The sequence below is a fragment of the Condylura cristata genome, unplaced genomic scaffold, assembly GCF_000260355.1.
Source record: "Condylura cristata isolate star-nosed mole 26May11 unplaced genomic scaffold, ConCri1.0 scaffold00046, whole genome shotgun sequence".
Classification (NCBI taxonomy): Eukaryota; Metazoa; Chordata; class Mammalia; order Eulipotyphla; family Talpidae; genus Condylura; species Condylura cristata.
The window spans coordinates 578,564-590,108 of NW_004567147.1; the positions used below are offsets into that span (position 1 = coordinate 578,564).

Consider the following 11,545-nt stretch of genomic DNA (forward strand, 5'->3'; position numbering starts at 1 on the left):
AACTCATGCGGAAGTGACTTTAGCTTCGCAGTGCTGTGCTTTAACCCGCTGCGCCACCAGGGAGGGCCTATGTTTTCTATTTTTAAAAAGTATCCTTTACACCTGATTTATTTTAATATACTCCCATTATTAACAAAATATTCTACTGGTTTGGCATTTACCAGGTACACTAGTTTAACTTAATCTTTTTGTAATTAAGTTTCACTTAGCTACTAAGTTATTTTTCATTTTGTAGCTCACCCCTATGTTCTTCCAAATAAGAATATTATTTCATTTAATTATCATAGTGTTAAAAGTTCAAAAACATTAACTTGTTTTTATTGTTATCTTTGCTCCCCAAAGCAATGGAAAACATCACTACAGTGAGTGAGTTTCTTTTACTAGGCCTAACGAGTATTCAGGAGCTGGAACCATTCTTCTTTGTGATTTTCTTAGTCATTTACTTCATCAACTTGTTTGGAAATGGAGCTATTTTAGTGATTGTTATTCGGGAACCTAAACTCCACTCCCCTATGTATTTCTTCCTGGGAAATCTTTCTTGCCTGGATATTTGCTATTCTTCAGTGACGTTGCCCAAAGTACTTATAAACCTACTTGTCACTCACAGGACCATATCATTCCTGGGCTGTATCATGCAGCTCCACTTCTTCCACTTTTTGGGAAGCACAGAAGCCATCTTACTGGCTGTCATGGCCTTTGATCGGTTTGTGGCCATCTGCAACCCCCTTCGTTACACTGTCATCATGAACCGCCAGGTGTGTATTCTGATGGCAGCTGTGGCTTGGATCATCAGTTTCTTTTATGCACTGATGCATTCTGTCATGACTGCACACCTGAACTTTTGCCACTCTCGAAAACTCAATCACTTCTTCTGTGATGTCAAGCCCCTGCTGGAACTGGCCTGTGGCAACACAGTCCTCAATCAGTGGCTTCTTGCTGTTGTCACGGGCAGCATATCCATGGGAGCTTTCTTCCTGACTCTCCTTTCCTACTTCTACATTATTAGCTTTCTTCTGATCAAGAATCGGTCCTGCAGAGCACTTCGCAAGGCTCTGTCCACGTGTGCCTCCCACTTCATGGTGGTATTTCTTTTCTATGGACCTGTAGGTTTTACATACATTCGTCCTGCCTCAGCAACTTCCATGTCTCAGGACCGGATGGTGGCCATCATATACAGTGCGGTCACCCCAGTGCTGAATCCACTGATATATTCTCTTAGAAATAAAGAGGTGATGTTGGCACTGAAGAAACTCTTTGGGAGAACGTTGTTAAAAGACTGGCGGCAGCATCATTGACACTATGAAACTTACATCTGATTTCCATTAAGAAGTTTAAATCCTTTACTCTAATAAACGGGCTCTGTGGTTTCTGTTTTTCTCCTAGGAATTTGTAGCATCTGTATGCGGTGCATGTTTGTACAGGGCCTGCTGGCTTCTTGCAGTTTCTGCTAAAAACAAGGTAGTGGGCTGCAGCTGTTTGCAGGACAGAGTGCACTGTGCTCTGCTGGCTTGACTGTTGGCCTTACTGGGGAGTGTGCTCACCCATGCACAACATCAGCCAGGGCGGACAGGTGCACTTGAGGTCCTGTCAAATTAGCCACACACTATGTAGTGTTTAGTTTACTGTTCATATAGTTCTGTGCCTCTAGGAAACCTGAGCAATCAGTCAGAAATGTTCAGTCAGCAGTGAATACTATTAATGAAAAAAAGACCCCCAAACTTCAGCATTTTTAAAACAAACGTCACTTCTCACTCATTCCACACATCCAGTGTGACTTAATGGTGAAATGTAACACTATCAGTAAGTAGACAGTCTAGGCAAGAAATCAAAATCAGATTAGTCATAAAAACATAGAGGGTGTAATGTGGTTACACAGGTGTTGAAAAGTGGAAAAGACAACAAGTTGCAGTCAGAGGTAATTGCCAGCAGCAGCCACTACCCCTAGAATTTGAGGGGGGTAAGCAAGGTATTATCATACTGGAGATGTCTGGAAAAGAGGCATTGCAGAACTCCTTTGAAAAGGAACCACCTTTTGTGGTTCCAAGAAACTTAGAGGAGGGCCCCCATGGACTGGTGACTACTCTTCTGAGGACAGGTTACTTCCCAGTTCCAGGTGCAGCTGGTTTTTCTTAGGCAATGCAACATGCCTGGCAACATGCAACATGCCCTGCTCACCCAGGGCATGTTGGGTAAAGCTAGAGGCTGAAAAGAATTTCTGCTGTTATTATGACATATTAATAATAATAGTATAAAATAACAATAGTTGAGCTGAGGTGTGTGTCTGATCCTATACCAATAGATAAGGCGACCTATGTAACTCTCACCACTTTAGTCCAGGCTTAATATGCTCTGATACAGGAACAGCCAGCAGAGAAAGAATAGGCTTGCTAGCCTATCCTCCATGCAGAACAAAGGAATTCGGGAGGTCGATGCTGTTGGAGAATCCAAAAAGTACTAGATTTTGAATTCAGATCACAATTCTCTTAGCTGTAACATGTTTCATAGTTAGCTAGCAACACTGACCACAGAAACATATAATTGGTCAAATAGATTAAAGCTATTCTCACTGTGTGCTGATAGGTAGTTTTTCTGAGAACATACAGAATAACATAGAATAATTGGGCACAGGTATCCCCTACATGGCCTTCAGTGAACACATTGGTTGTAATGTGGCAGGATGATCATGTTACATCTTGCATGAAATGAATTCAAAATGAATTAAAGAATTAAACATAAGATTTGATACCACAAATATAAAGAGAAATAAGCAGGCAGTAAGTTCCTAGACGTTGACCTAAGAGAGAGATTTCTTGGAAGTTCAACTCCAACATCAATTAAAACTAAAGCACAGGGCTCTCCCTGGTGGCACAACAGGTTAAAGCACTGCATTATGAAGCTCCCAGAAGCCACTGCAGCACGAGTTCAATCATTGGTCAGGGAGCTGACCCACATGGCGTGGCAGATCTCTCCTGTCTCACCTACTGCTCCCCTCAGCAGTGTATTTCAGTAGATCTGCCTGTTCTGTTCCTCACTCTGTCTCTGGTTAATCCTCCACATGCATCTATGGCCTATACTCCAGATCTGTCAGCATAAATAAACAAATCTTAAAAACAACAACAACAACAAAATTAAACACAAACAGAAAAATGTGATTACAGTAAACTGAAAAGTTTCTGCATGGCAAAAAAAAAGGACTTATCTTTAAATTGAAATGGCACCTACTGAATGGAAAAAGGATTTTGCAAATTAAATGTTTGATGAAATATATAAAAAATATCACAATACTCAGTAACAACAAAAATAACAAAATAATTACAAAACATGCAGAACTCTTGAAAAAGAACTTCTCCTCCAAACATGCAGATTGCAGATAGCAAAGAGGCATGTGATGTTCATCATCACTAATTATTAGGAAAATATAATTCAGATCTGCAATGAGATATTGCTATATGTTACAAAATGACATGAAGCAGATGGTGCCTGGCTGGAGGAGTGCCTCCCCCGGCTCCGCACTGACCTCACTGTCTCTAAATTATTTAAATGACTGTCTAGAGGAAGCAGGAAAACAGTGAAGTCAGGGACAGGGCAATGGAATCAATCCGATTAGAGGAGCAAAAAGAAATTCTTTGTCAACCATTAAGAAATTGACATAGTTTGACAGTAGGGTTAGTCACTATGAGCATTGGCTTATTTTCAGCCTTCCTTCACACTTCCAGGGAACTATTTCAAATCTAAAGTCCAGACGTGGGTGAAAGTGTTCAACATCCTTTGCCTTTGGGACCTCAAATCAATATTTATCTATGTATAGATCGATATAGCTTCTTGTTCTCTGCATCCATCATTAAATCCTAAGGGGCTGTTTAACTGGAATTGTCTCACCTCTTTGGAGGAAAAGGGGTCCACGTGCCGGATTCATATATATGCTTGTCTAGATCTTGAACTTGAAAATGCTCAGTTCCTGCAAATAGAATTTGAAATTATTTTTCCAAACTTTTTTGGTTATTTTCAATATTATCTGTTTCAGTGGGTGTAAACCTGTTTGCTGTTTCTTGAGGAAGAATTTCTTCTTAGTATCTTAAAGCAACAACTAACCCCTGTTTAACTGCATTGCTTAAGTCATGGTATGCAATACTTTGGTATCATTTATTTTGATATATTTGTAATTTATGTTATTTCCTTGACTTGTGAATTGGAATAGTATGTTTTGTATTTGTAACTATATAGTATTTTTAATTAACTATTATAATTGTCTAAAAACATTAAAATAAAAGCCAATCGCATAGAAACAAAGAATGGAAAAGTGGTTTCTAAAGACTGGGGGGGGGGGACAAGGGAAATGGGGATAACTTGGTCAAAGTGTATAGAACTCTTGCTATAAGATGAATCAATGTATTCATTGAAGCACTATTTTCAATAATCAAGTTATGAAAAAAACCTATGTACTGGTCAATGGATAAAGAATATATGTCATACATACACTCTGGAATACTATAAGTCTTGCATTTGTGACAATCTGGATAAAAACAAGTTTTGCTAAGCAAAATACATCAAAAGGAGAAAGAAAAATACTAGAGCTTTCATGCTTGTGAAATATAAAGAGAGGAAAAGACTAAAGCAAATGAAACCAAAGCAAAATAAGCCCTTGTATTATTACTATGAAGTGAGGTTACCAGAGAGGAGTAGGTGATAGAAGCAAAGGGTGGAGGGTCTCAGGCAGACAGTGGTGGAGGTCTGTTGACTTCAGTGGTGAACGCGTGTGGCACACGTTTGAAGAGGTGTAAACCTGGACTACTGAAATATATAATGTTAACAAATGTTCCCCCATAATAATAAAAAATAATAAAGAGCAGGACAATCAAACTTCACATTTTCAAGTGAGAGCAAGGGAATAATTAAGGCAACTATTAGTTTTTTGGTTTCAGTAAAAACATAGGAAGATGTTGAAATATTTCCTAAGATGAGTTAGACTGATGCAGTAGAATCAGCCATACTAGATTCATATTTTTGTTAGGCATGTAAAGATAAATGAGTTATAGAAAACTAAAAGGGAGAGCAGAAAACATGAAAGGAATTGACATTGTTAGTCAAGTGAATATTTTCAAAAAGCCACGTGTTTACAATTTTGAAAGACAATACTGCCATTGACTGATTTTAATTTTTATTGTATTATTCAAGTATAGAGATAATATATACACAATACACATAATTATAAAGTATGTGGCTGAAGTGGGAAAATGTTTAGCAACTGCTAGTATGATTCCTCTACAAACTGATAAAATTAATAGTTTTACAGTGTAAGGATGTCCTAAATTGATTTTAGTGGTAATAACTAGTACTTACTTGAATATTTATATGTTCCAGAGTGTTGTCATATTTTTCAATTTTATCTATTTAAAAAAAGATTTGTTTATTTATGCTTATAGTACTGGCGTACAGGTCAGAGGTGCAGGGGCAGTGAGAGGATTCGCCAGAGACAGAGTGGGGAGCAGAATAGGCAGACAGAGGAGGTATACTGCTGAGGGGAGCAGTGGGCAAGACAGGAGAGGTCTGCTGAGCCACGTGGGTCAGCTCTCAGGCACGGATAGAACTCACGCTGAAGTGGCTGTGGCTAGCATTGCAGTGCAGTGTTTTAATCCATTGCACCACCAGGAAGACCCTGTCATATTTTAAAATATATAATTAATGCACTTATTTTCATACTAGCCCTTTTAAATTCACATTATGACCACCCATCTATTAAAGAAAGGAAATCTGAGAGGGCAAAAAGTGAAGTAATTTTCCCAGGTTCACATAGCTGATAACTGGAATCACCAGGATTTCAGCCCAGAAAATCTGGTTCTATCCACCCCACATTTTACGATATGGCAGATGTAGAATGCAATACAGATGTAGAAGTTGTTATCTAAGATTGTTTACTTACTCAAAAATGAGAAGACATCATATTTACATAGGTATCATGAGAAAGTCATTTTGTGGTGATGCATTTTTATTAAAGTAATTTAAGGAAGTTTTTATAATTCATAAGCATAAAAATATATTTTACATATGTAAGTATATATTTTTTAAACAGACTCATAAATTTTTCAGAATACATATTCATTCCAAGGTCTAGGTTCTAAATTGCAAACTCTAAAACCTGAATAAAATATACTGTCATAGATACTGAATATTTGATTCCTTTATTGTGATCAAAACAAAAGCGTATTAGAACTGAATTAAAATATAAATATTATGACTCTCAATATAGGCTTTAAAGATATGTAGGTTACACATATTTATTTTCACGGTAATAGTTTCAATCATAGATATCAGAGAACTATTAGAATAATTTTCGAGCTGATTTCGGCTTTAAGAAATTTCATTTCCAAGTCACCATGTAATAAAATTGGTGAGAACTTTATAGTTAATATATAATTGTAATGTTGGAAATGTACATTATTGGAAAGCATGATTTATTTGTTATATATTCACTAATCAGAAAATGAAATTCTTAAGATACATTTTCTTATTTCCCTGTCATATAGCTTTACTATATATTGAATAATTTTAGCATTAAATTTTCCAAAGTTTCATTTGCTATTTTTTTTTGATGGTACTTTATGCTGCTTAAGTCAATTGGATGTATTTGGGTTACTTAGAAATTATTCAGTCAATGCTGGGAAATGTTATTCAGTTTTTATTCTGAATTTATGGTTGTTTTTAATATTTCTCAGGTATCAAGACCCATTTGCAGGTTGACTTAGAAATTACAAATTTCATTTTCTTAATCAAGTCACATGTCCAAGAAGGAGGAGTCCCATCCAGAATTTGTACCTTAACACACTTTGAGAGGAAAATAATTTGCAGTATCACCACAGGGAAAACATTAAAGAGCTACAGTTCTGGCAAGCAAATGCCTAACCGGGATCTTTTTTCTACAGTGTAGGCTGCACATGGCCAAAAAGTAGAGCATCAAGGAACTCTCTGTGGATGACAGTGATGTTGCTCTGTAAGATCTCTGGGAGAGTGTGCCTGGGTTGGTAGAACACTTTGAGGGAGGTGGAAGAAAAGAAACATAGATGTGTATGTACTGTTTCTTCTGAGCATAGCTCAATATAGTAAATCTCTGTGGAGTTCTTTAATATGTAATACGATTTCAGAAATTTTGATTCAAGAGAAACTAGAGGAGAATGTAGACTAAGGTGAATATGAAGAATTGAAACATTTCTCATTCGTGAAGACTGTGGAACCAAGAAGATGCTATAATCCACTTCTAACCCTTAAAATGAGGGTGAAAAATCATTTGAAGATTTCCTGTGTCAGGTTTTTAATAGGATTGTTCCATTCCTGAATTGATATTTGGAAGTTATAGTGATAATGGAAACAGTTAATAAATTAAGAGCATGGTTTGACTTTAATATTATCAAATAACTATTAAAACACCTTCTTTTTCAAAGGTTAGGTACAATTACAAAAAAAAAAAACAGCATGACTGTCAAAATAAATATTATTAATTATACATCCCCTGTTCAGGAATTATTGAATTCTAACAGTGTATGATAGCTTGCAATGCATTTATGAAAATTTTTCTTTCTTCCTTTCCGATTTGATCTGTTGCAGAATAGAGGTTTAAAGCATGATTTTGAAAAGCTGATTCTGGGGATATCGTGAATGATAGTGTCAACCAATACATTTAATCATTTTCCAAATGGGTCCATTTTTGAGTAATGGGCACACTTTCAAGTAATTTCCTCATAACAGTAAGGAGGTATATTTTAAAAAGCATAAAATGTATTTTCTTGCTTTTTTAAAAAATATGAAGGTTTCCCAATGCTATTATGGCTTCTGTTGGTAAAGAATTATCTTTTTATACTCAGTGATAAGATTATGAAGGAGTAATGATGTTATGTAGATACTCATTCTTGTCTAGAGGAATTCTATCACACCAAGAATTATCTTTTTTATACTCAGTGATAAGATTATGAAGGAGTAATGACATTATGTAGATACTCATTCTTGTCTGGAGGAATTCTATCACACCATTGAATGTTTCTGAGCTATTTCTTTGAATAGAAGCAAATGCTTTTAACTGTCTTTTTCAACCTGCATAAATCTGTTATTTGTTACTAACTAAATTATACCACATTTTTTCCATTGGTCACCTTCTATCAGTTAATGTACCTAACTTCAGAAAATACCAAGCTATATTTTAGTGCAAATTTGTTTATTAACAATTTCAAAGGATTTTCACCATCATTCATAGATGAATGTGAATAACCTGTTTTTTGAATAAGTGTCATCTATGAATGTATGTAGATACACACACATACTCAGTATGTAAATGTATATATATTGTATCTAGACTCCACTTATATATGTATAATACCTTGGATGTTATAATAGAGTGAAGAGCAAGAGATATCATGTCTAATTTTATGTTAAGATGTATTTATTTATTCATACAAAATTGGGTACAGGCTAGGGGTGTGGCGGAGAGGGGTGATGAGAGGATTCGCCAAAGAGAGTGGGGAGTAGAACAGGCAGATCCACTGAAATACACTGCTGAGGAGAGCAGTGGGCAGGTCAGGAGAAGTCTGTTGTGTCATGTGGGTCATCTCCGGGGCCAGAGATCAAACTCATGCTGCAGGGGCTGGTGATAGCTTCGTAGAGCTGTGCTATAACCCATTGTGCCACCAGGGAGGACCCAATGTCTAATTTTTGAAGTATACAGACCTTAAAATCATGGTTTTTTTTTTTTTTGTTAATATGAGATGATGTTAAACATTTACCTATCTGGTACATGATTCTTCACATATAATTGTGACTAATAATTATTAAGACATGCTATGTTGCAAGTATTGCTCCAAAAATTTTATATTTAGTTTTTACTAACCTCCAGTTCAACAATAAGCAATTTTACTGTCCCATTCTTACAGTTTAGAAAACTGAGCCCAAAGGCATTATGTGTGTTTTCTGGGAATCACATAGGTCAAAAGCTTGCAGAGACATGACCAGGAATTCTCTATCTAGGCCCCTAGGCTCTATGCTATGATGGCTCTCTAGAGGTCCCCACATATGATATAAGGTACCAGAAAAAAAAGACTATAATTTCAGGGAATGTCTCTTTAAGCAAGACACACTTAAGATATAGCTGAAAAATAAGTCAGCATTGTAGAATGAGTAGGAATCCAAAATCAAAGGGGAAAGGTTCCAAGGACTTTAGATGGAAAAGAATTTGACTGAAGTTTAGTTAGGGTGATAAAGTGATGTGTGAGATGAAACTGAGGCTGTGCAGTTCCCTGCATGTCACCTTAAAAACTGACAAAATTAAAAAAAAATATTTATTTATTTAGACATACAGAACTGGGGTACAGGCCAGAGGTGCAGGGGCGGTGAGAAGACTCACCAGAGACTGAGTAGGGAGCATAACAGGCAGATTAATGAAGTACACTGCTGAGGGGAGCAGCGGGCAGGTCAGGAGGGGTCTGCTGGGCCATGTGGGTCACCTCTGGGGCTGGGGATCGAACTCTCACTGAAGTGGCTGTGGCTAGCTTACAGTGAGGAGTCCTAACCCGTTGCAGCACTAGGGAGGGCCCTTCATTTTGTTTTTTAAAAGATTTATTTATTTAAAACTGGCATAATTTTAAAACAGAAAAAAATTGACAAATTTTAAGCAATGTGATTTTATTGAATCTTATTACATTTTAAAGGCCTGATAGGATGTAAGGGGTTAAGACTAGTATAAGAATATAGAAAAAAAGATGATAGTGATTTGAAGACAGGGAGTGAATGTGGATTTCTTTTTTATAGTGACATAGTAATTTAAATATATTTTGTATTCAAATTTACTGTTTTGGCGATGTTGGGTGTTAAAGGTGCTCAGGAAAATGCCTAACTTCTACATAGCAAGTTAGGAGGTCGAAGGTACTATTTATAAGATATGTAAAACAGACATATTCTCTTCCTCATTCTTACATTAGATAAATAACTATATTTTTACAGATGAATTCAGTGATTGTTTAAAAGAAGATGTCCATGATCAAGCTAATGATTTTTTTTTAGAAAATCATAGGGTCATATCACTTAGGAACTACTTCAAACTTTTAGAAGGTGACTTTGAGTAAATTCCTCAAATTCAGCTAGATAAAATGTGATATTAAATTTATCATGCGAAGTAATCCACACAAATGACAAATTACTTGGTAGTAATCTATATACCTTTATCCATGGTTTTTAATGTAATACAAAATTCTTTTTCCTGTTCTTCCTCCATTCTTCAATCTCCTTTTCCTCTTCCTTATCTTTTCCTCATTATCTTCACTTTTTCCTCTTACTTTTCTTACTATAGGATTTGGGTACTGAAGGACTATGGACCAAAAGAACTATACGTCTCAATACGGTTTTATTCTGCTGGGTTTCTCTGAACATCCCCAACTGGAAATGATTCTGTCAGGAATTGTCACCATCTTCTACTTAATTACATTAGTGGGTAACACAGCCATCATTCTTGCATCTCTCCTGGATCCCAAACTCCAAACACCAATGTATTTTTTCCTCAGGAATTTATCCTTCCTAGATTTGTGCTTCACAACAAGCATCATCCCCCAGATGCTGGTTAACTTGTGGGGACCTGATAAGACCATCAGTTATATGGGTTGTATCATTCAACTCTATGTTTACATGTGGCTGGGTTCCATTGAGTGCCTTCTCCTGGCTGTTATGTCCTACGATCGTTTTACAGCTATCTGCAAGCCCCTGCATTACTCGGTAATCATGAACCCACATCTGTGTCTCAAGATGATTATCATGGTCTGGAGCATCAGCTTGGCCAACTCTGTAGTATTATGTTCCCTGACTCTGCATTTGCCTCGATGTGGAAACAATGTTCTGGATCATTTCTTGTGTGAGTTACCAGCTATGGTCAAGATTGCTTGCATAGACACCACAACAGTTGAATTGATTGTTTTTACTTTAGGAATTGTCATTGTCCTTACACCCCTCACCCTTATCCTCATATCCTATGGCTACATTGCTAAAGCTGTGCTGAGGATGAAGTCAAAAGCAGGTCAACGAAAAGCAATGAATACCTGTGGGTCTCATCTTACTGTGGTGTCCATCTTCTATGGAACTATTATCTATTTATACTTGCAACCAGGTAACAGTGCCTCCAAAGATCAGGGCAAATTCCTCACCCTCTTTTATACCATCATCACTCCGAGCCTCAACCCTCTTATTTATACTTTAAGGAATAAGGATATGAAGGATGCACTGAAGAAACTGATGAGACTTGACAAGGAGTCTGCAAAATCAAAGATCTGTAAATAATAGAAAAATTTTGGTTTAGATATGATATAAAATATATTTTCTAATAGTTGCTAATTTTTCTGAGACAAATAATCCATAGTTATAGAAGTCAGTTAATAAAATGCCTATATGAGAATAGTTTGTAAATGTGAAAAATAGAACCATTATGCTCATTTTACTATGTATCACATATTCATTGGCATGTCTTCAGGAAAAAGAGATAATTAGGTTTGTTTATTTTGTTTGTAATGTAACATAAAAG

At 36.4% G+C, this 11,545-nt stretch overlaps 2 protein-coding genes across 2 annotated transcripts; both read left to right on the forward strand.

Moving 5' to 3' along the window:
- Positions 1 to 344: 344 nt before the first annotated feature.
- Positions 345 to 1,295, forward strand: LOC101632458 (olfactory receptor 12D3). The gene has a single exon (XM_004694755.1). The coding sequence runs from the start codon at positions 345 to 347 to the stop codon at positions 1,293 to 1,295; it is 951 nt and encodes a 316-aa protein (XP_004694812.1).
- A 9,052-nt stretch (positions 1,296 to 10,347) lies between these two features.
- LOC101626134 (olfactory receptor 2W1-like) lies at positions 10,348 to 11,304 on the forward strand. The gene has a single exon (XM_004694731.1). It carries the CDS (start codon positions 10,348 to 10,350, stop codon positions 11,302 to 11,304), a length of 957 nt encoding a protein of 318 aa, XP_004694788.1.
- Positions 11,305 to 11,545: the final 241 nt, after the last annotated feature.